This window comes from Mchenga conophoros, linkage group LG17, assembly GCF_057382185.1.
Source record: "Mchenga conophoros isolate Kocher_MC1m ecotype Shallow Benthic linkage group LG17, M_conophoros_male_GT1.1, whole genome shotgun sequence".
NCBI classification, from domain to species: Eukaryota; Metazoa; Chordata; class Actinopteri; order Cichliformes; family Cichlidae; genus Mchenga; species Mchenga conophoros.
In genome coordinates, this window is record NC_140542.1 from 17,887,965 (window position 1) to 17,915,696 (window position 27,732).

Here is a 27,732-nt window from a genome sequence, read left to right on the forward strand (position 1 = left end):
ATGATCTGCACTTTTACACAAAGGTCGTGTTCATCAATCAATCTGAGTAAAACTTCAAGTATTAAAATTCAGTACTGACAAATCCAAACCTTTTTGTATACCTCAGTTGTAAAATTAGTATAAATGACTTAAAATTGGTGCAGAAAAAAAGAACTGAGCAAGAGATGTAATTCTTTAACCTTGATTTAGATAAAAAAAAATATAATTCAGATGATAAAATATAATTTGAATTTTAATGTAAAATCATTTACATTTACATTCTTATAAACCCAAATTTTCTTCACAACAGAACATAAAAAACATATTAAATGTTTAAACTGAGACTGAGAAGCATGGGATGGGCCAACATAGGAGTGGAGAAGTCAGCAGTACTAAAAGGGAACTGAGATGAATTGATGTGTTTACAACTGAAACACATGACAGGAAGTTGAACTAAAGTCCATTTGAACTGCTCAAAATTCACCTTTGCTTGTGAAGACTAAGTACTAAGTATCTCTCCTTTGCCTCTCTCTAGTCGTTCCAGTCGATCCAGTCTCAATGCCAAATTTGAGGAGACGGTTCCTTTAAACTGTGACCAACCCTACATCACCTCCGCTATCATCAGCATGCCCACGCCACCTGGCACCACCCCTGAAGGTGATGAATCTACCAGCTCCACTGACTACTCCCAGGCCAACATTGTGCGGGTGTCTGCACTTTAGGCCCCAAAAAGACCCTCCCACACTACCACCCACTGCGCTGGAAGACGGCAGGCGTTGGCGGTCTACAGCTTGAACCACACCAGACTCAGAGTAGGCTTTGGTAGCTGCATCATGTGTCCACAATGGAAGTGATGGGTTAGCTTAAATGCTTCAGACCTGCCGTGGAGAAGCAGGTCTACAGGTCACACTAAAACTGACTCTGATTTGGACTGTAGTTGTTTATTGTTCTCTCTTTTTCTTCTGGGAGGATTTTTCCGCTGGCAAAATAGCAGCCGCCTGACTGAAGGTGGATCTCTGCTTCTTGCTGAGAGGACATCACCACCACCAACGTATCTTTGTCCTGAATGGTGGCTTAGCGAGCCAGCACTAAGACACCATTGGATCATTCTGAAATATGTTTAGCACAGAGACTGGCAGCTGGGGTCAACGCTTCATTCATTATATGTTGAATCCTCTTAGTCAGTTACTAGTCCATTTAGCTGAATTTGACTGTCTGGAGGTGGACTTTAGAGCCAGAAGCTTAATCTGAGCTAACCAGACTTGTGTTTTAATCAAGCTTTAACCTTTTAAATTACCTGCATTACTTTCATATTAGGTCTACCGTACTCCTTTGAAAGATAATGTAGAAAATACATAAAGCATCAGACACAGCGTTTAGTTTAGGCTCAGAGGTCCTCAGCTGATTTGAACTTTATCTCCAATCACTGGAATTCAGTTAGCTGGGCTTGCAGTCTTTGTGCTAAGTTAGACTAAACCTGTCCCAGTAGAAACCAGGATGAGACGGATGGTGACGGAGGGTTTATCATCACACTGTCACACTTCTGAACCTGACAGACCCTCTGTGTTTGTAGAAAATGTTCTGAGGACATGCTGAAGGTTGGGACTCACCATTTGTTTTGCAGTCTTCTGAGTCTCTTTTATAAGTACATATTTGTCCTGGGTGGAGGCTGTTTGTCGCTAAAGACTTCAGCGTTTGTCCTATCATGGGTGGGACAGCAGATATTTACAGCCTGCACCCAGTGATGAAATATATCATGTAATGCATTATTATTATTATTATTATTATTATTATTATTATTATTATTATTATTATTATTTTCACGTTATTTTCTTTCAGTCATCATATTTTTTGTTATTATTATTTATTAGTGTTGGTGAATGGGAAAGTTCATCTTGAGGTGTACGTGCTACAACAGGGAAATTATCTTTTTTTTTTTTTAATTTCATTTCATGGATTTTATTTGTTCGATTTTTAATTATCTTTTTATTCTTGTTTTCATTTTTTGAAATAATGATATATTTCCTTTTACCCCACATCAGTAGTTTGTGATCTGCTGGCTACAGCCCTGAACATGTGTTAGCCACAGACAGTGGGCGGGGCTTTTCTTCTGAAAAGATGTGAACGATTTATATTTGCAGCTGTCATGAAGAAGAAGAGGATGAGGAAAACAGTGAGCATGCTCAGTATCTGTGCGTTCCTGTCCACGGACCCGTGTGTTTCCATGTAAGCCAGGACGCTCCTCTGCATGCACATCTGGCTGGTGGTGTGAGCAGTTCGGGTTCTAGTACTTATTCTGTAAATATGAGTTTTCTAGCTGACCTTTCTGACTGCCTTCCTCTCTGCTGTACAGAAACACCAAACCGCCATCGTGCAAATGTTGATGTCAATTTGTGATAAGAGAATCTTTCTGTTGTTGCACTGGGTCTGGCAGTGATGTGTATTGTAAATCTTGCAGACTGATTTGATGCACTTGTTGCCTGATGTTTTTTTTCTCATTGTTCACCTGAGTGTTGGGTTAGGTGACGGGAAACAGATTTACAGCTCTGACTCTGAGCTGACAGCTGGAACCACAGTTTAAACAGAAAATGGGCAAACCACCAGTTACCCACAAAAACAACCACAACAGCAAAAAAAGTGCTTTTTTTTTGCTGTTGGTGTTTCCATCAACAACCTCTGTTTTACTTTTTGGTTAAAGATTTTAACAAATATTATTTATCTAAAGTACAAATTAACAGATCCCATTGTTTGATGTAAAAATGACCAAAAAAGTGATTTTGTAGTATGGAAAGAAGAGCAATGAGTATAAAATCCAGTGTTAGCTGCCTGTGTAGCTTTCACATGCTTATCTCACAGAGACACGTGAAATGATCGAGCTTCTTCAACTCAGCCAAGTAAATTTGTTGCCTGAATCACATTAAATGGAGACTGAAGTAAAAAATTCAACCAAACATCCAGAAGTAATCTATGATCAGTCTTTTGGTCTCTTCTGAGTGCGGGCATGGTCACACTGACAGCCTGAAAGCTGCATTTCCTGAAATGTCCAGCAGGCAGCAGTGAGTCAGTACCCACAGACTCGCATGTTAAAACTTTACAGCAGAAATAAACATGTTTACAGCCTGATACGCAAACTGTTTGTCTCTGTAGATATTTCCCCCCTTCATTATACCTGTATGTGGGGAAAATGTTTTTATAACTTACCTGATTAAAAACTGTATTAAACAGGTGAGTTATAGACTGTATAATTAGGGGTGTGGTCTCTCTCACTGACATGCAGATGGCCACACACATGTATACTAGGTTTCACCTCAGCTAACTGGAGTCCCTGAACTGGACCTCTGGACAGTGTTTGTGCTGTTGGAGCCTTTTGGAGCATTTTTAATGACATCTTGTGATGAATAACAGGGCTTCTATGAGGTTACTGTACTAACAGACGGTCCAGGAAGGTGGAGCTCCAGTTCTGGTGAAATTCTAGGATTTTATTTGGAATGTTCTGAGAACTACTTAACAGGTATCCGTGTCTGTGTAATGCTCCTCTACTGTCTGTGGATGCAGACTTATCATTAGTTGATAACTTAGAACCAACATAGTAGCCAAATACAATCACTTCTGGAACCAAAAAACAACAACAACATGACAGCAGCTAAAATGCTAACATGATATGTCAGTCCACTGATGGATGATCTCATACTTTCATGGCAGTCTTTGGGTTTTCTTGTATCGTCACATCAGCAACATCAAAGCTCACATGTGCTGTCAACATAGTTGCAACATCTTTAAGCTTTTAGAAAATTATTTTCACATGTTTCTGTGAGGTGAAGTTGGATTAAGTTTATTTCTCAAAAATGCTGAATCAATAAGAAAAAAAAGGGAGAATAAGAAAACATTTCCTGTCTTATGGAATATTTTTAGAGCACTCCAGATTTTTTTATTTGTCTGTCTCTGTCAATAATAATTTATTGTTATTATCTACTCCAAAAACCTTCAATGTGTGGTTTTAAAGGTTTAAAAAGGGTTTAGGGTTCATTTCATTAATGAGTTCTTAGGTTCAGAGTGGTGTTGATGCTGTCTGCTGGGACCCTGATGAATGTTGAATATCTGCTTGTAGATTTTGGTATACAAAAAAAGTTCTTTGAATCTGTGTGACTCATCATGATGTGCCGTACACACCAAGTCTTAAAGCCTCATCATTGCAGAGGTGAAACACCATCAGTTTGTTCCCGTTTTGATACAAAGAAAACAATTTTCTTACGAAACAAACTGAAACCTCTCATTCTTCTTTGGGGAAATATTTCTCTCTCTGGCTGAATTTTAGGGATGTGTTGAAATGTTGGATTTTTCATTTCTACGCCATGTATGGAATAAAAAAATATATGGAAGTAAGAGCACAGAAGACAACATTTTTCTCTTGCCCCAGAAGTAAAGAGCAGCTGGTATTGGGTTCTTACTGTCAAAGCTGGACTTGTTTGACTCGTCAGAATGAGGATTCAAATGGCCAACCCTGCTTGCAGCACCTTTACAACTTCAGTCATCCATGTCTGCGCAAGTTTAATGTGACTTATGCAAGTGACTTCTCTATGCTTTCCTTTGTTTTGTAAGGACAACCTCTGCTTTGTATTTAGGGTGCAGGGGACGGGCTGAGGGGGAAAGGATGAACATATTTTTGAGGAATTTATTATTATAAGTGTTAATAGTGCACATGTGTTGTAATTGTTCTGTAATTTCTTATTTTTAAAATTATTTCCATGAGAGTTTGTAGTGTTGTATGTTCAATTAACATCCCATGATATTTTTCTAAAGTCGTTAGAACATGCATGCATTTGGAGCAGAGATGAAGTGATAAAAGAAAGTGTAAAAATTAGAGACATTTATGACAACTATCACTTTTGTTTGTTACAGCTTGTGTTCATCGAAGATAATATCTAAAAGAAAAAGAAGCTCATGGTTTTAGTCCGGTGCCGTGTCTGAGTAAACAGAATAAAAACATTGTCCTATTCAAACACTTCCCAGAGTTTGTACGTCTCTTTTCAGAGGTGGGATTGAGAGATCGAAGTCACCCAAGCTCTCATTATTAAAGAACTTGACATTCAGCCTGTTATGATTAAAGTGATACAGAGTGCTACCTTGATGTGTCTGTGCTAATAGTAAAGCTTTTTTAGGTGACACTTTATAATACAACTCGAAACTAAGGGCAAAAGTACCCTGTAATTACATGTAATTTCAACATATTTTTATCTGAAATTTAGAGGAAACAATGAAAAAATTTACACTAAGTAATTTCACATACTTTGTAATTACCTGGTAATTATCCAGAAGAACATACAATATTTACCCTTTTAACACTGTACCTTGTGCGTTCCAAGGTTGGGCCATTTTATGAAGTCATTTAACATTGCCTTACTTCCTGATATTTTACAGGGAATGAAATGCAGACTTTATTTAAAATAATTTTAAATATTATCTAATTAATTTTAAGTACTGTGCAATTCCATGGTAATTTTCTAGAAAAAAAAAAATTCCATGTATTTTTCAGGGTATTTTTCATGATAATGATAGACCCAAGTTTATTTTTATCTGTTTTTCCTTCACAGACAATGTTCACCAGAAACCATTCAAACTTACTGCCACCTATGCGGACCAAGCTCCTGCAATGCTTGTAGCCCTGATACGGGCTACCACAGCAATCGGCTAGAAACCAAAACAATCACAAGGTTTTCAGTGCAGATTTTCAGTGTCTTCCAGTAGTTGTATAAGGATGGCATACCTGGCTGCTTGGGACAATCTGCCAGGGGAAAACTAATGGCCTATGCTACCTTTGGCTACACTGGCTACAGGGGCCTGGCTAGCTATGTGTTTTTCAAGGGTGCGAAGCCGAGGGTCTAATTCAATGATTTTGGCCTCCAGAGCTGCAAACAAGCTACATTTATTACACGTATAATTACTGCTAAAGGAGGCCAAGGAGTAAGTAAACATCTGACACAATACGATGGAAAGTGCTGGAGGGCCAGGTAAAGAGGCCGTGCTGCTAGCGAGTCGGCTACAAACTAAGCAAGCTGGCAAATCCCTAAAGGCAGTGCATGAAAATAACCAATGATCTTCTTATGGCAGCTGACTCCAATTTACTTTCCATTCTTATTCTCCTCAATCTGAGTGCTGCTTTCGACACTCTCTCTTACTCCATTGTCCTTAGTAGGTTAATCTCCATTGGTCTCTCTCATACTCCACTAGCCTGGTTTAAATCATACTTATCTGATCGCAAAGTATTATTATTCGACTTAAATCCTTTACTTTTAAACCCTTTCCTGGGGCCCATTGTTTTCATTATCTACCTTCTTTGTGTGGACACATTTTTCATAAATATAATATTCAGATTCACTGTCATGCTGATGTCACCCAGCTTATCGGTCCACTAAACCTGATTCTGCTCTTCCCCCATCCTCCCTCACCCTCTGTTTAAATGAACTCAACTCATGGTTCTCTTCTTTCTTAACAGTAACAAATCAGAGCTTCTTCTGGTAGGCTCTAAATCAACCTTATCTAGAACTAATAGCTTTTCTATTACTATCAATAACTCACCGGTCTCCGTTTCTCCATGTGTGAAAAAGTTTTAGTGTTATCCTCGACAGTACTTTACCTTTTAATTCGCATATCAATAATGTCACTCGGTCTGCATATTTCTAATTGTGTAACATTAATTGTCTCTGAACTTTTCTCACTCCACATGCTACTGCCATTCTTGTTCATAACCTTGTTACTTCTCAGATTGATTACCACAATTCACTCCTTTTCCATCCATAAGCTTCAACGTGTCCAGAACTCCACTGCCCGTATTATAACCAGGACCCCTTCTATTCACCATATCACCCCTGTCCTGCAGCAGCTTCAATGGGTCCCGGTCAAATATTGCATTAATTTTAAAATACTTTTGTATACATTTAAAGCTATTCATCAGCTCTCCCCTCTGATTTGATTCAGATCACCATCCCTTAGATCCTTTTCTTTGCTTTCTCTCTCTGTTCCCTCTCCCCGTCTTGCCGCTATGGGGAGCAGGGCTTTCAGCTGCTCTGCGCCTCGACTTTGGAATTCCCTACTTCCTGATATAAGAAATATCACTTGCTTTTCTCTCTTTAAGTCTAGACTCAAAACTCACCTGTTCAAAATAACTTATCCCACATAGCCTTCTCCATTCCGCTATTTTAAATCTATTTTATCCTTTGTGATTTTGTAAACCGCCTGCTTTTATGCTTGCTTTTTATTTCTCTGATGTGTACACTGTCCTTGTATGTTCTGAAAGGCACATTCAAATAAAATGTATTATTATTATTATTTTTTTTTTATTATTATGAATAAACAGAGAGTATGCTTCAGATACAGCACATGATGATATGAAATAAGGCGTTATCTATTAGTTTTAATTAAATTGGCTTCACACAAACACCTCTGTGTGTTGTAACAGGCACAGGAATTGATACTCTACCGCAGAGAGATCATACACGTCACTACCAAGCACTTACACACACACACCTTCATACACCAAGTGACTTTTTGCACAATACTCAGTCTTTTGCACATTTCTATTGCACTGTTGTGTCTTGTATCTGCACTGTCTTGTGTCTATATTGTTCTCTTCTGTCTGGTGTTGAACTGTCTTTGTTTCGTTTTTTTTTTTTTTGCCATTTTTGCACATTGCAATTTATGTAGTTCTGTGTTGATTGTCTGTTATATGCCATATGTAGCACAACAGTCTTGGAGGAACGTTGTCTCGTTTCACTGTGTACTGTACCAGCACACATGTTTGGAATGACAATAAAGCTACTTGACTTGACTTGAACATTAGCTGATAAACTTGAGAACGGTCAGTAAAATGCATTCAGCTTTGTTGCTATGATTCTTTGGCTGAATGGGTTTAGGCATCTTGGCAGAAACTCTCCAAAAGAATATCATGGCTTTTAAATATAGCTTTGCAGGTCTCACTATAACATTGGTTGGTTTTCAACATACCAACAAGTATTTATAGAAAGTTTCACAACTGTGATAGAACAAGTTATTTGCGAGTTTAAATAAGTGTTATTCTTTTGATCTATGCTGGTGAAAATAGGCTGTGAGTTATTACAGGTGGAATTTAACCTTTTTTTGTTCTGTTGGTGCTTCCTGTTTGCAACAGGAAGAAAAGCTCCCACCTGATCCTGTCAAAATCAACTGATGTATTTATAGAGTAATATAATATTTAATGAAGGCATGTGATACTTTTATCTTTTCAGAGTCACAGGCAATCCAAGTACAAAAGGAGGGGTCTAAATTTGGTACTTCGTTTTTATTCTTACATTTTTGAGCCATCATAGCTTCAAGAGCAGACATCCATCTGAAGATTTCAGGGCTTAAAACAGATTTAAGCTTACAACTTTAAAATCGCAACAAAATTTATTTTACACTACAAGTGTAAAGACACAATTTGGCCTTTGGTTAACACAATTTTTCCCCTTATAATTACTTCTAAGTGTCAGTATCCTAGAATATATGGCAGTTTAAATAATCTGCATCAATTTAATTAATTTGATACAGAGGAGAAATAAACACTGGTATAATTTAAAGATTAAAATTTTGCATTTCAGTGTAAATTTTGGTTTTCAATTACTCAAACCCAGAGCTTTTGTGTCTCTATTGGAGCAGAAGGATTGGTGTCCCAATGTGTCGGCAAAAAGTATGTAAAAGACAGAGCAGTCCAGATCCACAAATGATGCTCTGATCCAGACGACACACAGGGATGATAGTGTACTGTGAATTGTTTCTGACAGTGGAACTGTTTGGGCAAAGGAGCGCACAGTAACATGCCCTGGCAGACTGTCTCTACATACAAGTTTCTGGAATCTCAGCTTCTCGGGATCATCAGAAAATAACTTATCCTCTCTCAGCATACACCCCATCTTACCATCACTTCCATCTGTAGAGAGAAGAAATAAATAATACCCAAGTCAGTGATTTAGCACATCCAGTATAAAAAGCGAGGCACTGGAACAGCTGTGTAACACAGTTGTCTTCCTCTCGTGCCCTATGTTAACATGTTGGAGTGAACCTGCTAATCCCGAAGCTCATACACTTCAGAGTCTCACTACAGAGACCTTTAGCATGAAGTCTGTTTCCACTGTAGATTTCACTCAATTCCACAGTGAAAATGAAATGCTGAATCCTGAAAGCTTCATTATTGCACAAGCACTTTGTCAGGTATTCACCCTTTGTTCTTTTTTTTACGTTCCATTTTTTCCATTTTTCACCACGCCAGGTGTTTAATCATAAACTTCTGTTTTGGCTGTAGGTCCTGGCCTGTATGGGACACCTTGTGGGTCTGGATCTGGACCGCGGTCCGCCTGTTAGTGACCTCTGTTTTATAAGGATGCTATATGTTTGTATCTTCTCTGTCCTGTTAGACCCATGTGGCAAAAATCAGCCTGGTTTAACGTTTTTTCTATTTGACTTAGGGCAGTTATGATATGGCATGTTTGGGTGAAGGAGAATCAGCCTCTGATACACCACATACCTATGAAACATCTCAGTAAAAGTAAGTCAAATTAAAAAAAATTAAGATTATGCTGTCATTTCTGTATGACACTGAAGTACAAAATGCTTCTAGTGGGTAGTGTCATGGTTGAAAGGGAACCTGAGCAGCACTTTATAGGCTAAATCATCATTTAATAGCTGCTCACTTCTGGCTTTCTCAGTGGTTGCGGTGTTTGAAGCACCCAGCTTACATAGACTGGGTTCTTCAAAGAAAGCAACCCTGAATTGAAACGGTACTGCTGAAAGCAATTGGACCGAAACCTCTACCTACTTCAGATCCTCCAGTCTGGAGTGTGGACACTTCACAAGATCAGACAGCTCTTTCATGGCTGAATCCTGCAGGTTGTTTTCCCTTAAGTCCAGATGTTTCAGATGGGACGGGTTGGACTTCAGAGCAGAGACCAAAGCAGCACAGCTGATTTCCGACAAACTGCAGTTACTCAAGCTGCATAAAGAATAAAAGAAGAAACTGTTGTCTTTCTGTCAGTGATCTGAAGAATCAATATCAATGTTTAAACAGTTTTGTGAAGTCAAACACTATTAGTAAAGCATTAGCAAGTGCCTAATTCAGTTTTAAAGCATTACTTCTCCTTAATATGTCATTTATAAATACAGATATAAATGTTTACTTTTGATTAATAAGCTTATATATAATGTGTTGGCGTTATCATTTAGAAAGTCTCAATAACTGATTAACAAAGTACACACACACACACACACACACACACACACACACACACACACACACACACACAAACACACACACCATTAGAGTGCTCTAATGTGATGATATGGTAATATAGGGTCGTTAAGATACGATGGAGCCTGCTCATTCTTGCCCTTGTATCTGATGAGAACAATTTTAAATTTAGATTTAACAGGGAGTAAATGAAGAGAAGCCAATATAGGAATAATGTGCTTTCTCTTTAGAAAAGAATTTAAAAATGAAAATTAAAGTACCTTAAGACTCAAACAAGTCTAAGCTATGTCCACAACAGGAAAATGACATAGACAAAGCACAAAGAGATACAGAACATAGAAATATTTATTCTCAGCTGCAAACATTTGTGTGTGTGTGCATGCATCTAAATACTTTGTTAATCACTTATGATACCATGAACATGTTATATATAAGTTCATTAATCAAGAATAACATTTATGTTTTATGTGTTTATAAAATACATCCTAAGGAGAACTAATGCTTTATAAATGATGAGTTAAGCACTGAGATGTCTGCTGTTCCTGTCAGTGGCCTCATTTAATAATATTTGCTTGGAAATGTTGGAAATGTTTTAACCTGCTGAAGAAGTTTGTTACCATGCAAAATTACTGTTGGATCATTGAAACCTGTGTATTGGCCTGTTTTGTTCTTGCCACATTTGTATATTGGGAAATGTTTGATTTCATTCAATTCAATTTAATTCATTTTTTCCTTTGAAGAGTGGTCATTCCCTTAGTGATTGTATGGAGGCATGTGACACACGACACAGGAGCTCTGGTTTTACATTCCAACTTTTTTCACCTCCAAACATGAACTGAGCATATTGCGCCCAAACACAGCAGAATCCTTCCTCTCAGCTTGGGTGTAAGTGGAGTCCTCTAGTGGGTCACCACAATTGCATTTTATTTTCTTTACATTCCTTTTATTTTTCATTTAATGGCATATGGTGTTTTGGAAAATAGTAAACAATGACCAAAGGGAATAAAAATAATAATTGTAATCATTGTTGTTATTATTAGTAACAGTAGTGATGGCTCGTTCATCATGTTTAAATTGAAAAAGCAGTAAGGCTGTCATTTGTTCATATGCAAGGTCAGGGGGACTATTTTCCTAAAGAACAAACCAATTAAACTATGAAAATATTGATAAATTAAAGATTTGTGCATGAAACATTCGTATCCATGTTTGTTCACTGTGTGGCAGGGAGATTTAGGCCCCAATAAGCATGACTCCAGAGACAACAAGCAAACTCAAAAGACAGGTCAATTGCTGGAACTCATAGAAAACCAAAACCAAAACTAGAGACTAAAGGGACCCAACAGAAAACAGGAATACACAGCATGTGGGAGAATGAAAGAAGGATCTGAGGAAAACTGGGTGTTTAAATAAACACAAGACATAGTTAGCGAGAAAGGACACAGCTGGGGAAAATAAGACACAGGTGAACAGAATCTAAATGATGAGACAAGGGGAAGCAAAACTGAACACAAAGCACATGAGATGAGGGACTCACAAAATAAGACAAGAAATAAGAAAACACAGGAACAGAAAGCGAAAGACAGAAAGGGAAAACAAATATGAAGACAAAACTGACTTCACACCGAAGATGCTAAGGACAAAACACAAAGATAAAACTAGGAGAGATTACACACGAAAGGAAACTATTATAATCAAACAAGGAAATAAGAGCTAGAAACATGGAAAACAGAATTCAGAAGGAGAGGAAAATAATACTATACCCAAAAGACTAAACAATATACTCCTAGAATAGAAACAACTTCATATTAATCATAAATTCTAAGAGAATGCTAACAGGCAACTGACCTCAGCGTCTCCACTTTACAGTGTGGACTCTCCAAAAAAACACAAATGTGTTTCACTCCTAAATCCTGCACATCATTTTTGCTCAGGTCCAGATTTCTCAGATGGGATGGGTTGGACTTTAGAGCAGAGACCAGAGCAGCACATGCAGTCTCTGTCAACCTGCAGCACTTCAGTCTGAATAAAGAATAACAAAATTTCCTTAATCACAATATTTTGCAATAATTTGAGACAAATCACTTTTAGCACTAGGTAAAAGAGCCAGCAATAATAACTGAGTTACTGGGGGATGTGAAAGCTTTTAAAGTCGTATCTGGCATCAATCAGTGCCTCTTGTCACCAAAAAGCACTGATTGGGTGCCTCTCACTGCAGTGGAATAAATACACGTGTTCATAGCAGAAACCAGATATACTCCAGGAGGAGGAGTTGGGACTCCCAGTGGTTGAGATCTGGCTAGTGGCTGCGCATTATGTGTGGCAATACCTGCAGCAGCTATATGATTGTTTTGAAAGTCTGAGGACCAGCAGTGTCAATATCTATAATCCTTTTTTCTAAGATCTACACAGTTAATGTGCACAGAGGCCCACTCTCTCCAAAATACAAAATCTGTGGGTCTCTCTCTCTCTGTTATTAAAAATAATTCTATAACCAGTACATGCAGTAGCAGCAGGATATAATTCACTACAAAAATAAAATAGACGGAATAAAAGTTTTCTCAGTAAAGGTCAATGTAAGTAGCTCATTCAACACAGTTCTACTATAAAACTACAGAAGAATAGTAGCAGCAAAAGTTTTACCAATATATATCTAATAAAATTGTTACTTGTGTTTAGTTCCTCTACAACGAAGGATTCAAGTACAGCAAAATATAAAGATTTGGCAAAGGTAAGAACAGTTTTAACTGACCAAAACATGTCAGTGATGCTTTAGAAATGCATTAAACAAGTTAGCGTCTACCTAAACACGACTGCACACTGTGACAAAGTGTTCTCCTTCTTTGGACTATTGCTTAACCTTGAAGGGCACTGAAACACTACACATATATAGGCTAATTTACACCATTGAGCCCTGCATTCAAAAGGTGACATAAATGTGACACTGTCTGTGAAGCTGGATTTAAGAGTGCTTAAATTTAAAGTGCTCGAAACATATTTAGCGCCATCTTCAGTCAGTACAGAATGTTACATCACTGGGTTGGTTAGTTGGTTGAGGCTAACAGACTTAGACTAATTTATGTTATAATGGGATTATTTAATAGTTCCAGCAACTTTAATATCCTAGAAAGAAAAGTTTAACTGAACAGACCTCAAAGTCTCCAGTCTACAGTGTGGACTCTCCAGACCAGCAAGCAATGGTTTCATTGCTGAATGCTGCAAAGAGTTGTTTCCACTCAAAATATGCAGGGGGGTGAAGCTCAGGTCCAGCTCTGTCAGATGGGAGGGGTTGGACATCAGAGCTGAGCCCAAAATTTCAAAGTGAGTCTCTGAGAGCCAAGCTTTACAAAGTCTGTGATGTAGAGGAGAAAACATGTTATTATAAAGAAGACACTTTAGATTACTCCCTAAATTTAATAAGAAGCAGTTTCTGTTTGGCATTTTGCTTTATGACACCAGTGGTTCAGCTAACCTGATCTGGCTGACATTAAACAATAGTTCGCCAGATGTTTCTTGGGCAGCCTCTCTTTCGCTTGCTTTGGGGGTTCCAGCCTGCTTTATGATGTTGGTTGGAGGTTTGCGTAGAGTGTGCCCTACCCAGCCTAGGAGAGAGATTTCCCATTCATTCCTAATCTGCATATGAATGGGATAAGCACTCACCCACTGCTTCAGCTTCAAATCCACAATTGAAACATTTAGAATCTGTTGTCGCGTGGTATAGGAATAAAACTAATAACTCAACAGTATCAGACCTGAACTTCATTAAATATAAACATAATGAAATATTTCAATGTGGATGACATATGACTGTGCTTACTTCCTTAAATAATGCTTCCCAGCATTATTTTTAACTTCTGAAAAATTTGTTCAGCACAAACACAATTAATAATTCAGTAGGGCTGAATATTTTTCAACATAATGTAATCAGAAAGATGTTGTTAGATCATGAACTACTGATCTCACATGATCAGTAGTTCATGGTGTCTCATGTTGGTTCTTACAAGTTTTATAAAAATATTGCTCTTGAGCTGATTTTACTGAATAACTTTACTGATTTCATTTATATTACTGAAACCAAATAACTGCGACACTCAGTAACGGCTTCAAAAATTTTAAGCTACTGACAAAATGAAATAATTAGAATAATCTTTCATTATAAATAAATATTTTCACAGTTTTTGAATCAGCTCCAGATGTGTGAGAAGATCAAACTGAAATGTAATGTATGGGAAGTAAGAAGAAAAGTGTAAAAGTATAAGAATAACATTGGGAATATTGTAGTGAGAATATCTGATAAACTATACAACTAATGTAAACTGATTTACAATCACATCTGGACTCACAGAGCCTTTCTGCTGTTTCTCACAGCTGGAATCAGTCTTAAATGTCCCTCCTTTGTTGTGTTGTACTTCTCCAGGTCCAACTCATCCAGAACCTCATCTGACATCTGCAGAATGTAGGCCAGAGCTGAGCAGTGAATCTCAGAGAGGTTCTCTGATCTGTTCTCAGACTTCAGGAACTTTTGGATTTCTTGATATACTAAGACGTCGTTCATCTCTATCAGACAGTGGAAGATGTTGATGCTTCTGTCAGGAGAAACATTAAGTATGTTCATCTTCTTCAAGTTAATGATGATTAGCTCAATGTGTTCTGGAATATTGTCTGTCTGACCCATTAGGCCTTTTAAAAGTTGTTGGTTGGACTCCAAACACAGGCCATGAAGGAAGCGAACAAACAGGTCCAGGTGGCCAGTTTCACTTTTAAGAGATTTCTCCATGATTCTATTCAAAAAGACATCCAAAGATGAGATGTCTTTTTCCTGGAAGTCCTGCAGCACCTCTGTCTTTTTGTTGTTGTAACAGTGGAACATGTAGACAGCAGCCAGAAACTCCTGGATGCTGAGATGAACAAAGCAAAAGACTGGTTTCTGGAAGATCACACACTCTCTTTTGAAGATCTCTGTACAAACTCCTGAGTACACTGAGGCCTCTGTGACACTCAGACCACACTGCTCCAGGTCTTCTTGGTAGTACAGGATGTTTCCTTTCTCCATTTGTTCAAAGGCCAGCCTCCCGAGCTTCAGGAGAACTTCCCTGTCAGCCTCCATCAGCTCCTGTGGACTTGTCTCACGTCCCTCGAGGTACTTGTTCTTCTTCCTCTTTGTCTGGACCAGCAGGAAATGTGAGTACATGTCAGTCAGGGTCTTGGGCAGCTCTCCCCTCTGCTCTGTAGTCAACATGTGCTCCAGAACTGCAGCAGTGATCCAGCAGAAGACTGGGATTGTACACATAATGTGGAGGCTCCTGGATGTCTTCATGTGGGAGATGATTCTGCTGGACAGCTCTTCATCATTGAATCTCCTTCTGAAGTACTCCTCCTTCTGGGTGTCAGTGAAGCCTCGTACTTCTGTCATCCTGTCAATATAATCAGGAGGGATCTGATTGGCTGCTGCAGGTCGAGAAGTTATCCATATGAGAGCAGAGGGAAGCAGATTCCCCTCGATGAGATTTGTCAGCAGGAAACTGACTGATGACTGCTGTGTGACATTAGACACAAGCTTTCTGTTGATGAAATCCAATGAAAGTCTGGTTTCATCCAGGCCGTCAAATATGAACAAAAGTTTACAGACAGCGAGCTTCTCTGCTGTGACCTTCTGTAATGCTGGATGAAAAATATGGAGCAGCTCTAGAAGACTGTACTGCTCATCTCTGATCAGGTTCAGCTCCCTGAATGAAAGCAGAATCACCACACTGATGTCTTGGTTCTCCAAACCCTCTGACCAGTCCAGAGTGAACTTCTGCACTAAGAAGGTTTTTCCAATGCCAGCTACGCCATTTGTCAGAACCACTCTAATTGGTCTCTGTTGGTCACATACGGCTTCAAAAATGTCTTGGCATCTGATTGGAGTGTCATCAAGAATCTTCTTTTTGGAAGCTATCTCCAGCTGCCTCTCCTCATGTTGGTTATGAATCTCTTCACACTGTCCCTTTGTGATGTAGAGCTCAGTGTAGATGTTGTTGAGAAGAATTCCATTTCGTTTTTCATCAGTTCCTTCACTCACATGTTCACATCTCCTCTTCAAACTGATCTTATGTTCATCTAAAACCTCCTGCAAACCTGCAATTGCTGGAAAAAAGAAAAAAAACTGTGAAACTAAAGAACATAAAAATATCTCTAATACTTAAACAAATCAACAAGAAATCCAGCTTTCAGAAATTAGTCCAACAGCACACAGAGGTTCAGACTTACTTTGTTCACAGCTACTCTGACTGGTAGTCTGGAGTCGAGCTCTGATACTGGATTTTTCTCCACAATGGGGACAGGGGGAGTCTCCCGATGAAGCAGCCTGGTCCCAGTATGAGGTGAAGCACTGTCTGCAGAACCAGTGTCCACAGCTGGTAGAGACTGGATCCTTCAGGACATCCTGACACAAAACACAGCAGCACAGCTGCTCCTCCACACAAGCATGACTTCCCTTCTCTCTGTGAATGACAATGAAAATTTATTTTGACCAATACAAACCACTGGCATAAAAGAAATACTAAGGTTTAAAACCAGCACTGGCTTCTAGAAAAAAAAAAAACTTTGCATGTTTATAGTTCTGAGCACCTAGTAGTCTCTCCTTCAGCATCTTTTATTTCTGGTCTATTTTGACTCCAAACAAAATTACTTTATTGTATTTTATTTTCTTGAAATCATTTTTGTACCAAAAAAATAAATTCCAGAATCTGAGAAGGCTTAACATCTTAAAGATTTTAAACTGTAACCAGTAACACCACTGTTTCATGGGATTATTAATTGAAAATTTCTGTCAGGGTTATTGATGTGGCAGGCAGGATGTGGACCCAAGTGTAGGACTCAAGGCACACATGGGGATAAACTCAAAGAGGCTGCTTTATTTGCTGTAAACATCCAAGCGACAAAAATACAAAACTTAACCTAAATGGGAAACAAAAACTAGGGAGCTTGAAAAACACTAAACAGAGAAATTTGGAGCCAGGAGTTAACTAGAATGATTAACACAGGAGTAAAACAGAGAAACATACAACAACGAACAGAGCAAAACACAAGGCCTAAATAAAACAAGGTCAAAATGAGGGAATGGGAAACAGGAGGGAAATACAGCTGGGCTAATCTTACATAACAAGTTACGGAGGAAGAAAAACTGAATACACTGAACACAGGACAAGGAACTATCAAAATAAAAAGAGAAACACACAGACCAAAACTCAGACTTAAGACCGAAGCTTAACAAAGTGACTGGGGAGACAGGGAATACAGAGACAAGAGTGACTAGATGAAACACTGGACAAAGGAAAGGCACAGAGTAGACACAGGAACAGAGACTATGCACAGGTGAGATAAACACTAAGGGACGGAAAACCAAAATCATGAATAACAATAATCAAAGAATACTAAACCAAAAATACAAACACTGGGTCACCAGACCCAGGATTGGGACAGTTACACCTGACAATTTCTGAATTTATCGAATCGACCATCATCTGTCCACTAATAGTTGCCCTTCATGAAAACATTGGAATTTCTTTTTGAGTGTTTGAAGCTAAAATTAAGCGTTACAATGACCATCACCGGTGCAGCTGACAGTTATCAAGTGGTGGGTATATCACTATTCACTAACTTTTTTTTTTTCTTTTAAAGCGTGTGTATGGGAGAAATTTTAATATTGTATGCCTGGAGTAGATTTTAGTAGTTTTTGCTGTATGACTGTGAGCATTGAGCCTATATAGTCCTATTATTCTTTCGTGATTTTTTATTTTCTTGTTTTGTTTTTATTTTTGTGTTTTTTTTCATGCTACTTTTGTTTTACAGCACCTTGGGCGTATTTTCAAACTTTTGCCGCCTTTTGGTGAGTTTGTTTAAACACATAATTATATTTCATAATTATATTTCCTCAAGGTTAAACTCTTCTGGATGTCATTGTCTCAAATTTAATCATAACTCCTCTGACCACCACACCACAAGTGAGACATTTCTTCTTTTGCATGTTACCGGTTTTGGGCACTGACCTGTAACTCTGTCAGGGTTGGTTTTATGGGGCTGAATCCTGTTATTCTGGCACCGGGAACACACTGTGGCACAGTGTTTAGGACTGTTGCCTCACAGCAAGAACTGTGTTCAATTCCACCATCAGGCTGGGATGTATGGAGTTTGCATGCTCTCCCAAAGACATACAGTTCGTCTTGTTTTCATGATAGAGCTTTAACCTAAATGTGTAGAGACCTGCTGCCGTCTGGTCAGCGCCTCAGGTCAATCAGGTACCACACCTCCAGACTCACAGTTTCTTCCCCTGAGACAATGTTAAGACTGAGTGTCGACGAGAGAGGTGAGGCCCTACTTTCACACTCTGTGGGCAGTATCTGAGGAAGTCCTTAAACCACATACAGATGTGGATTAATATGTGGGAGGCCAAGGTTAATTAGTTCTGCTATCAGTCTTTTAGTGATGATTGTTGAATGCCGAGCTGAAGTGTATAAAAAGAAACTTGGTATAACTGTGCTTGAAGCCAATATAGGAGAAATATGTTCTCTCTTTCTAGTCCGTGCCAATACTTTCACTACAGCCTTTTGGATTAACCGAAGACTTTTCCGGGAGTTTTTAGGACAGCCCAGTAATAATGAGTTACAATAGTCCAGCCTACATGTAATAAATGCATAAACTAGTTTTTCATCATCACTCTGAGACAGGACGTTTCTAATTTTAGAGATACTGTGCAAATCGAGGAAAGCAGTCCTACAAATTTGTAAACTGAAAGACATATTTTGAACAAAAATGACTTTGTTCAGATTTTCCAGTGTTAGGGAAGCCCAGGCAATGACATTAAAAGACGATATCTTTACCTATTTCTAAATCTTTTAGGGCCAAGTACAGTAACCCTAGTTTAATCTGAATTTAGAAACATTAAATTAGAGGTGATCCAAATTTTTATGTCTGTGTCTGGATCGATGTATTGGCATGGAGAACAACTCAGTATTAGTATCTTGCCCAAGGATATTTGCCATCCAGACTGAAGCAGCAGAGATTGATCCACCAACCTTCCAAATAGCAGGTGATTTCTGCTACCGTCTGAGCTACAGCTGCCAACGTGTTATAGCTCAGTAGCAAGTCCTAAGTATTTACCACTAATGTTGTGTTGATTTCATGTTAAACAATTAAGTTTTTCCTGTCAAAAGTGATTGTTCCATTACATTTCCTGTAATGTAACAATAGATATATTTCATTACTTGTGTAAGATTTTTATATCAACTTTACTTCTTCTGAACATTACAATTTTTGAATATCTGTTTGTTACATGATTTTATCTGATGAAACAAAGTATTCTGTTTATCACAGGCTACTTTAGGTCAGAGTTTACAAGAACATTTATTTTGAAACATCTAAACTTTTATAGAGTCACACAAAGTAACACCTTGCTTATGGTTCTGAGACCTTTTTTGGACTTGTTATTCATTCTTCAGAATTATGAGATACTTATGTTCATGTGATGTTCAGGTTTTGAGAGCCTCAGAGTTTTGTTGCTTATGTTTCCAGGTTTTGGTTGTTGTTTGTTTTCATGTCTGTTCCCTGTTTTTGCTGTCCACTCTGTCTCTGTGTTTTGTCCTTTTGTTGTCTCAGTCTCTAATGTCTCCATCTCTGTTTACTGTCCCGTCCCAGTGTCAAGCTTATGTCTGTTTCTTAGTTTGCATTACTTCCTGTTTTATTTTGTTCAACGCCTGTCTCACATATGTTCAGATTTGCTTCCACTGTCTCATAACTCCGATTATTTCCTGTGTTCCCTGGTGTATTCCATCACATCACTTATTACCTCATGTGTATTTAAGCCCTTGGTTTTCTTCAATTGGTGATCCCCCCCTCATATTACTGTATGTGTTCTCTCATCTATCTGGCAGTGTCGGTTTTCAGTCAGTTTGCTCCAGTTTAAATGCCTTATGTGTTGACATATTTGCCTTGGCCAGCTAATAAAGCTGCGTATGGTTCACTCTGCCTTCCATACAACCATCCCATGACAAGTTTTTGTTATTTCAAATGCAAAACAGCTAAAAATAGTTTTGCATGTACATTTATCCTATGTATGAATTTTACATCCTCAAGCATAATTTCTTGTTTTAGGATGAGCTACTAATTATTATACAGCAATCCTCTGTTATCCTATATTATGGAAAATAACCTTCTCCAGAGTAGATTCAGCCCAATTAACTTACTCAATTCTTACAAATGCTTCTGAAATAACATAAAAAGACTGAAACAACCCAAATCATATTCAGCTCAATCCACAGTAGAAACAGTCTCTTACATTGTGTCTGAGGGTCCAGGTTCATGACTGAAGACTGGAGGAAAATCTTTGGAATGGTCACTCTTCATAGACAGACAGCTGGGTGCTGGAGACTCTGCCCTGATCTCCTTTTCCTCCAAACTACTCATCTTCAGTCAGCCTGAGAGCAAAACCAGCAATACTGACTGCAATGGAAATAAAAGCATCATAGCAATCGTGTTTACACAACAGCCAAAGTGGTGGAACAGGAAATATAACAAACTCTTGTTATGATCCAGTGATGTGTTTGTTTTGTGTTACTCCTCCCACCAGAGGATGGCTGTGGGTATCTTTCCCCTTTTCTCTCCTAGGAGGTGGACACCTGGGCGTGGCTGCTAGGTATCTGGGTGGAATCTCTGCCTATCCTCGGATTGGATAATTGATGGATCACCTCCAGTACTTAACTACCGGATGACAGCCACCTGGCCCCTCTCCCCGAACCGCCACCACTTAACCAAGAACCTGTGTGTTGATTTATTGCAGTGTAGAGTTTTCATGTGTATGTCTGGCGTTATTATGTCCATTTTGTAAATAGCTGTAAATAGATTTGTCAAGTAGCGATCGTACGCTTTGTTCACTTTGTATATATCCTTCACTGCAGCAGCGTAGTAGGCGTGAGAAGCCATTTTTGTTGAATACGTTTTCTCCTGTTTTTTCATTAGAAAGCTAGGTAAGTGAATTGTCTTTTGTTTGGTTTTTTTCATTTTTGTGTAGGGAAGCGTAGGGACCACTAGGGAGTTTTGTTTGTTATTTTTGGCATTGCTCACTGCCGAAGTAAATAAATGGCTGCTTAGCACTTTAAAAGGTATCGTTGTTGGTGTTCTTGCTTGGGTGGGGTGTGAATGGGCAAACTTCTTGTTGCGTTTAATTACTTGCCTAGACTAAAAACGTAACACTCTCTCCCTCCCTTCTCAGTCAGACTCTCTCACAAACACACTCCAGCCTGTAGTGATCCTAGCTGATCCTCTATCTCACTAATTCATAAATCCTTGTTTTCTCTAACAGCTGACTCATCAGAAGAAAACTGTTGAACTGATCATCAACCAAACTTTAATCCTCCACACAGCAAATTCAAAAGTGTTAAATTTTTTGGTGTTAATAGTCTCCTTGCAAAAGTAGAGTTAATTTTACTCTAAGCAGAGTCACATTCTTTTAATGTAACTCTGAGGTGTAAAATGATAGTAGTTAAAATCGAGTGTTAAAAATGAGTGTTTCTATTTCAAATCTGGAGGTGTTACAATGGAAACATTAACTCTTGACCTCTTAACTCTGAACTCCTACAGGGGCTATGACACCAACAGAGTAAATTCACAGACTCCGCCCCCAGCACGGCTCCAATCGAAGCTGAAGTGAAGCCGTTTCAGAACATTTTGCTCTACATATTTGAGTTGTTTGCCATGCTTGGTAAGTCATTTTTTCAAAGATTGTTTCAATTATTATTAGCTTTTACTTCTGTGGCTCTTTGGAGTTGAGACAAAGCTGTGTGAAAGGCATTAGCCATGTTGCTCGCTGATAGCATAATATTCTGTTTTAGCTAGCTGAAAGGTATTGTTTGCGGGCAAATACCACAGCCTTGAAAAAAAGCTTGCATGTGAATTTTCAGTCAAACTTTTGGTCAAATACACCTAAAACAATGTCTAGAATGTGAAATGTTGGTATAATGGTGCTACTTGAAGCCTGAAAACGATCGCCCATAAAAAAAATAAATAAAAAAACGAGCAAACAGCAGTAGCAGACGTCCTGACTCGATTCTACGGTAGCATTTAGATCCCTCCAGAGTTTTGTGCACACGGTTTAGGTAAAAATGAAAAAGTTGAGGTTTTACATTTAGTTCAGTATTACCTGTTGCCTGCGTCCTTGTCTTTTGGGAAAATACTTTACACAAGTAATGGCTCAAAGAGGATTCCTTTTTTTTTTTTTTTTTTTTTACTGTGCTGCAATTGTTTACTGGATTATTTGTGCCGTTAATTAGTGTCAACTAATTTTTATTCAATCTCCACACAGGATATGCTTGTGAAGATGGAATATGGGGGAGAGCAGAAGTGCGTTGAAGTTCCACAAAGGGATGAATGAAGGACATGCATATTGTATTGAAGAAATAAGTGATGAGAATGCTGTTATTTGCATTTACCATGTCAGACCTTTTGATAAACAAAATTCTAATGAAAGTGAGAACATGTATACTGTTACATCTTTCAGAAAATGTTTTGAAATTGTGGTGCACAGTTCAGAATAAATGTTTTTCAAAAACCATTGCATCTTTTTAGTAAATGTTTATTTCCAAAAGAAATTTCTAGAAGTTCAGAACAGTAAAATTCCCGCTTTTTAGAATGAATTAGAAGATAACTCTTACGTAGTTAAACTAAAATACTCTTTGAGAGTTAATATATAAACTCTTAACACCAAGTGTTAAATTATCAACTCCAGACAGATTTGGTGTTTAACACTAAATCAGAGTTAACGTAAAAAAGAGTTAAATTAACACTCTCTGGTGTGGACCCATATAGACACTTTAATAGTGTTGAAATCAAATCCGACAGTGTTAATTTGGACATGCTGGATTTGCTGTGCATCTTTGTCCATATGACACCAGAAACTTCATTAAAAAACTTAACATAATGACTTTCAGAGTTGCTATTCCATCTTGAGGAAGAGTCACATAACTTTTTTGAGACAGAAATTAGTTTTCCTGATTATTCTGACGGCACATAAATGCACAATAACACTCACCTTGTTTTCTTTCTTGCACTCTGTGACTGCAAAACTGAGTCTGAACTCACTGATTATTTTCTGCTTCCTTCTCCCCTGAATAGAACAGCTCCTCCCCCTTCTGTCATGTTTATATTGCATGACTACATTTCAAGTGTGACAGAGCGGATGATCCTGATATACCACATTTTTGCACTTCTCTGGTGTTTGTTCTATATGTGAATGTGTAGGTGAGTCGAGTTGGTTTCACATTTTTAGTTTCACTTCTGCACAGTGATCAGCACATAATGAACACAAGTGCAAATACTTTAGAGATGAAATGTTCTGTGATACAGAACACACTGAAATGTAAAAATGAGCATTTGGTGGGACTCAGACATGTGTAAAATAAGATCAAAATCATATGAATTCACCTTCAGCTGTATCTCATTAATCTGAGCTTTACTAAATCCCCAGAACAGCTGCAACCCCAAAAAGGGTTTTTCTCAGGTTCAGCTCCCTGAATGAAAGTCGAATCACCACACTGAGATGTTGGTTCTCCAAGCCCTCTGCCCAGTCCAGAGTGCATTTCTGCACTTAGAATGCTTTTCCAGTGCCAGCAGCATCATTTGTCAAAGCTATTTTAATATGTTGGTCTGTTGAGGCTTTAGAAATGTCGTGTAAAGTGGAGTGTCATTGTCAAATTACAAATGTCAAATGAAAAAGAAACAACACAGACAGAAGTCCAGTTTTCAGAAATTATTTAATCAGATCTTTAGTCTTACTTTCCACACATGTAACTCCCTCCAAGTTGAAAAACGGACATGAGGCGTTCTTTATTTTTACTGGCATGTATTGGACACAGGTGCCACAACCAATGCTGTGAGAACTGTACAAACAACATAAAATAATCAATTTTCAAAGTAAGTCGTTCTCATAGACAGTAAACAATAAAGTATATTATTCAACAATACAAAAACATTCACAATTTGACCTTTACAAAATGTTGACACATTCTGTATTACACGTGACTAACATAAAGTCAACAGTTCTGTGACACATAAGCATCTTATTTTTAACTTGAAGGGGTTAACGAAAACATATCTTGCAGCGCACACTCTGTACCCACAGCTGAAAAACTTCACTGCATCCTTCTCCAAATCTGTACCACCTATTGAGAAAGGAAAGCATGCTGCTGCCCTCTACCGAGTGTGGCGTGTAACTGGAATTATCATCAACCCTGAACAACAGACTGAACATTGGTTCCACCCTGGAAACATTTTGTAGAACCTTTAAATGTGTTTTTTTTAAGACCAACAATGTATACATTATAATTGATTTATTAAAAATAAAATATTTTTAATGTATTTATTGTAACTTAAAACCATGAAATTACCTTAAACTCAATAACAGCTGCTGATGGCAGCCACAACACAGCTACTCTAAGTCTCCTGATGAAGTGCACTGTATGAGGAGATGCACTGTTTGCAGAACCAGTGTCCACAAATGGCAGAGACCGGATCCTTTAAGACATCCTAAAACAAAGGCCACCTGCTGTCCAGACAAACATTACTCCTCTTCGTATCTCTATGGGTATCAACCAAAAACATTTCAGATTATTACAAACACGGTAATGTCCCAAATGAAAAAGTTTAATACCAGTTCTGACCTCCAGAAAAATCTATATTTCTGTGCTATGTTTGTGGTTCTGAGTTGTTAGTAGTTTGTCTTCTGTCTTTCATTTCTGGTCTTCTTTTAGCTACTGCAGCAAATTCCCTTTGTGACAGTTTATTTTCTGAAAATAAGTTTTGTACCAAATACAAAAATTCCAACATCTAGAAGGTGCTTAATATAAACACATATTAATCAGTGAAATAGAAACACCCGTGTTCATGTTGGCAAATCCGGATGAATTAATTATTTTATCCTGAGAATCTATAAACCCAAAAACCCTAAATCTCCATCTTTAGCTCAATTTACAGTAAAAACAATCTCTTACCTCGTGTCCGAGGATCCAAATATATACCTGAAAACTGGGGGAGAATGTCTGGAGTGATCACTTTTTATAGACAGAAAGCTGGATCCTGCAGACTGTGCTCTGTCTGTTTGCTGCTGACCTCTGAAAACAAAATGATATATTCCACAATGTTCCTGTTGTTGGAAACTGGGTTTCTTATCTCTCAAAGTCAAAGTCCCAAAGCTAAAGATCTGAATGTGTTTACAGCAGGAATCTCGCAACTATTTTGTATAAAAGATTGATTGACTGACTGATCATTTATTTCAAGCACGGAAAAACTTTCCTAGTAGTTCTCACCACATGCACTTGAAAATTTTCATTCCCACTCAAACTGTAGCCCCCATCTCTCTGGTTGAAAAGATTTTGAATATTGACTTGTAAATTATTGTTTCTAGCTCTAAAAATGATCTGTGCTGTATTGTAACTAACTAAGTCATGAAATCACCATGGTTTCCTCTTTTACCACAGTTGTTCACATTAGCAATCAAATCATGGCCACATATTTATAGAATAACAATAAGAAGACTGAGATAATGCATTTTATATCCTACTGTATTATATGGATGTGAAAAGATAAGAAATATGTCTCTGGCCCCTCAGTATTTAATCTGAATAAGAGATATAAGATAATAAGTATGTTGTAGTTTTTAAAACAGAATCATAATTTATATGTGATTTTGCCAATGGTTAATTATGCTTAAACGCTTAATACTGATCAGAATATAATCAGGTATAGGTTTAATCAATATAAATTTGTTTTATAACTTTGGACTTTTTCTCTGCTCATTTTTAACATGTTAGATTATAAATTTAATCTAATTTATGTGATATGATTATTTGATTAGTAATATTATTCTTTGATTTGACTTTTACTTAAAAAGCCAAATCAAGCAGTGATATAGTGGGATGCCTGACAGCTACATGCCATGTCAGGAGAATACAGAATACACTACCTCAGGACAATCCAGTCTCTCCCACAGTTTTACATAATTCAATATCAGCATTATCCACGAGTGACCTTTAATGAACTGCAGTGGTCACTCCCATCATAAAAACTCTGCCTTTATATTATCACTAAGTTATTACTGACTAAAAATAACTAATAGTAATAATGCCAATAATATAATTACGCAGCCAAATTGGAATTTCCGAAAGAAACAGGAACTTAAACGCATCATGAGAACCATGGAGACTCAACCCAGCCTGCTGCTCGTGTCCGCGGCGGGAGGGCGCAGATAGTTGTGTTTTTTCGTCACCAAAAACGGCTTTAAAATCACATTTAAATGAGAAACTGAAGCATGAACTTAAACCGATACGATAGCGGAGAACTTGCTCTTTACAAAGAAGCATTGTAGACGTTTACTGTTCATCTACAGTTTGCTTGAGGCGGACTTAAACCTCTCTTCGACGCACTGCTCCGTCTCTTTGCCCTGCAATTTCTTATTGTAAATGCTTTAAAAATACACAAACACCACAAACAATGAGGTTAAACAGCGAGATAACATGTTTCTGCAGACATCTCATGCATAAACACCTAGTTTCTGCGGACATGTTTTCATTAGCCCGAGGTTTTCTCAGTGTCTGCAAACACACTAGGGCTGATGGAAGAAACTGTCCAGGCACGAAGTCCCACAGCGTTTTCCTAAATTTAGTTAGTTTAACTTCTTAGTTACTGATTCAGATATTCCTGTATTATAAATATTACTATGTGAAATAGAAAGAAAGCTATGACTTCAACTAGTTGTTTTAAACTAAGATCTACGTTGCTTTAATAAACTGCATCCTTGTTCACTGACCTTTATCGAACATTAGTTGAATCAAAATAATAATTATTCAACTTACCTTCACTGTTTCAGTACTTAAAATAAAAATATTTAACAATTAAACATGTGAGCTACAGCTATAAACATGTTAGTATGAAATATAGGTTAGACACGCCCATTATAAAAGGGCTCAATACTTCGAATGTTAGTACAATACTTGAGCGGGGTTTTGAAGCACAAAAAACTGCACCTAATAAAATCTGATGCAGTATGATTGAACAGGCCTGAAGTAAATCTACCTTATACAGGTTTTTTGTTTTCTGCTGGACAACATACAAAAAGGCACATTATAAACACCCCTGGCCTTGCTTTCACGGATATAACAGAAAAAGAATGTCATAAATTTTCGATTAAATATTTTAATAATAACTATTTGTTTAAAGTTTCTCAGGGTCACATATTTTAGAATACGAAACATGGAAGCAGTTCAGGGACCTGGAAGGCCGGTGACTTTCACCCGTTTAGAAAAGAGAAATGCTCTCTCCCCTCTCTCTGTAACCTAGTTGACAATTTTAGGTATATGTAATACAATATAATGGTCACTTTTTAAACTATGCATATTATTAGAGCCACTAGATATGGCTATTGTTCAGCATAGGCTCTATAGCTAAAACCTTGGGATTGGCAAGTTTTGAATTAT

At 37.9% G+C, this 27,732-nt stretch overlaps 2 protein-coding genes and 2 long non-coding RNA genes across 4 annotated transcripts in view; 2 read left to right on the plus strand and 2 right to left on the minus strand.

Moving 5' to 3' along the window:
* LOC146555317 (A-type voltage-gated potassium channel KCND2-like) overlaps positions 1–3,204 on the plus strand; it is a 98,724-nt gene extending 95,520 nt beyond the window's left edge. Inside the window, exon 5 of the mRNA XM_085251418.1 lies at positions 515–3,204. Coding sequence (XP_085107544.1) covers positions 515–701 — 187 coding nt within the window. The 3' untranslated portion in view covers positions 702–3,204. The remainder of the gene's footprint in view (positions 1–514) is intronic.
* Positions 3,205–9,801: 6,597 nt separating this feature from the next.
* LOC146555318 (NLR family CARD domain-containing protein 3-like) lies at positions 9,802–20,680 on the minus strand. The gene is made up of 6 exons (XM_085251893.1): positions 20,547–20,680; positions 16,481–16,713; positions 14,575–16,357; positions 13,383–13,583; positions 12,080–12,253; positions 9,802–9,979 (listed from the first exon to the last, which is right to left on the minus strand). The coding sequence occupies exons 1-6, from the start codon at positions 20,672–20,674 to the stop codon at positions 9,802–9,804; spliced, it is 2,697 nt and encodes an 898-aa protein (XP_085108019.1). The 5' UTR covers positions 20,675–20,680.
* Positions 20,681–21,642: 962 nt separating this feature from the next.
* Positions 21,643–22,817, plus strand: LOC146555319 (uncharacterized). The gene is made up of 2 exons (XR_014889179.1): positions 21,643–21,968; positions 22,569–22,817. It is a non-coding gene; the product is annotated as an uncharacterized LOC146555319 (long non-coding RNA).
* A 1,998-nt stretch (positions 22,818–24,815) lies between these two features.
* On the minus strand, positions 24,816–27,539 carry LOC146555320 (uncharacterized). The gene is made up of 3 exons (XR_014889180.1): positions 27,112–27,539; positions 25,252–25,371; positions 24,816–24,839 (listed from the first exon to the last, which is right to left on the minus strand). It is a non-coding gene; the product is annotated as an uncharacterized LOC146555320 (long non-coding RNA).
* Between the last annotated feature and the right edge of the window lie 193 nt (positions 27,540–27,732).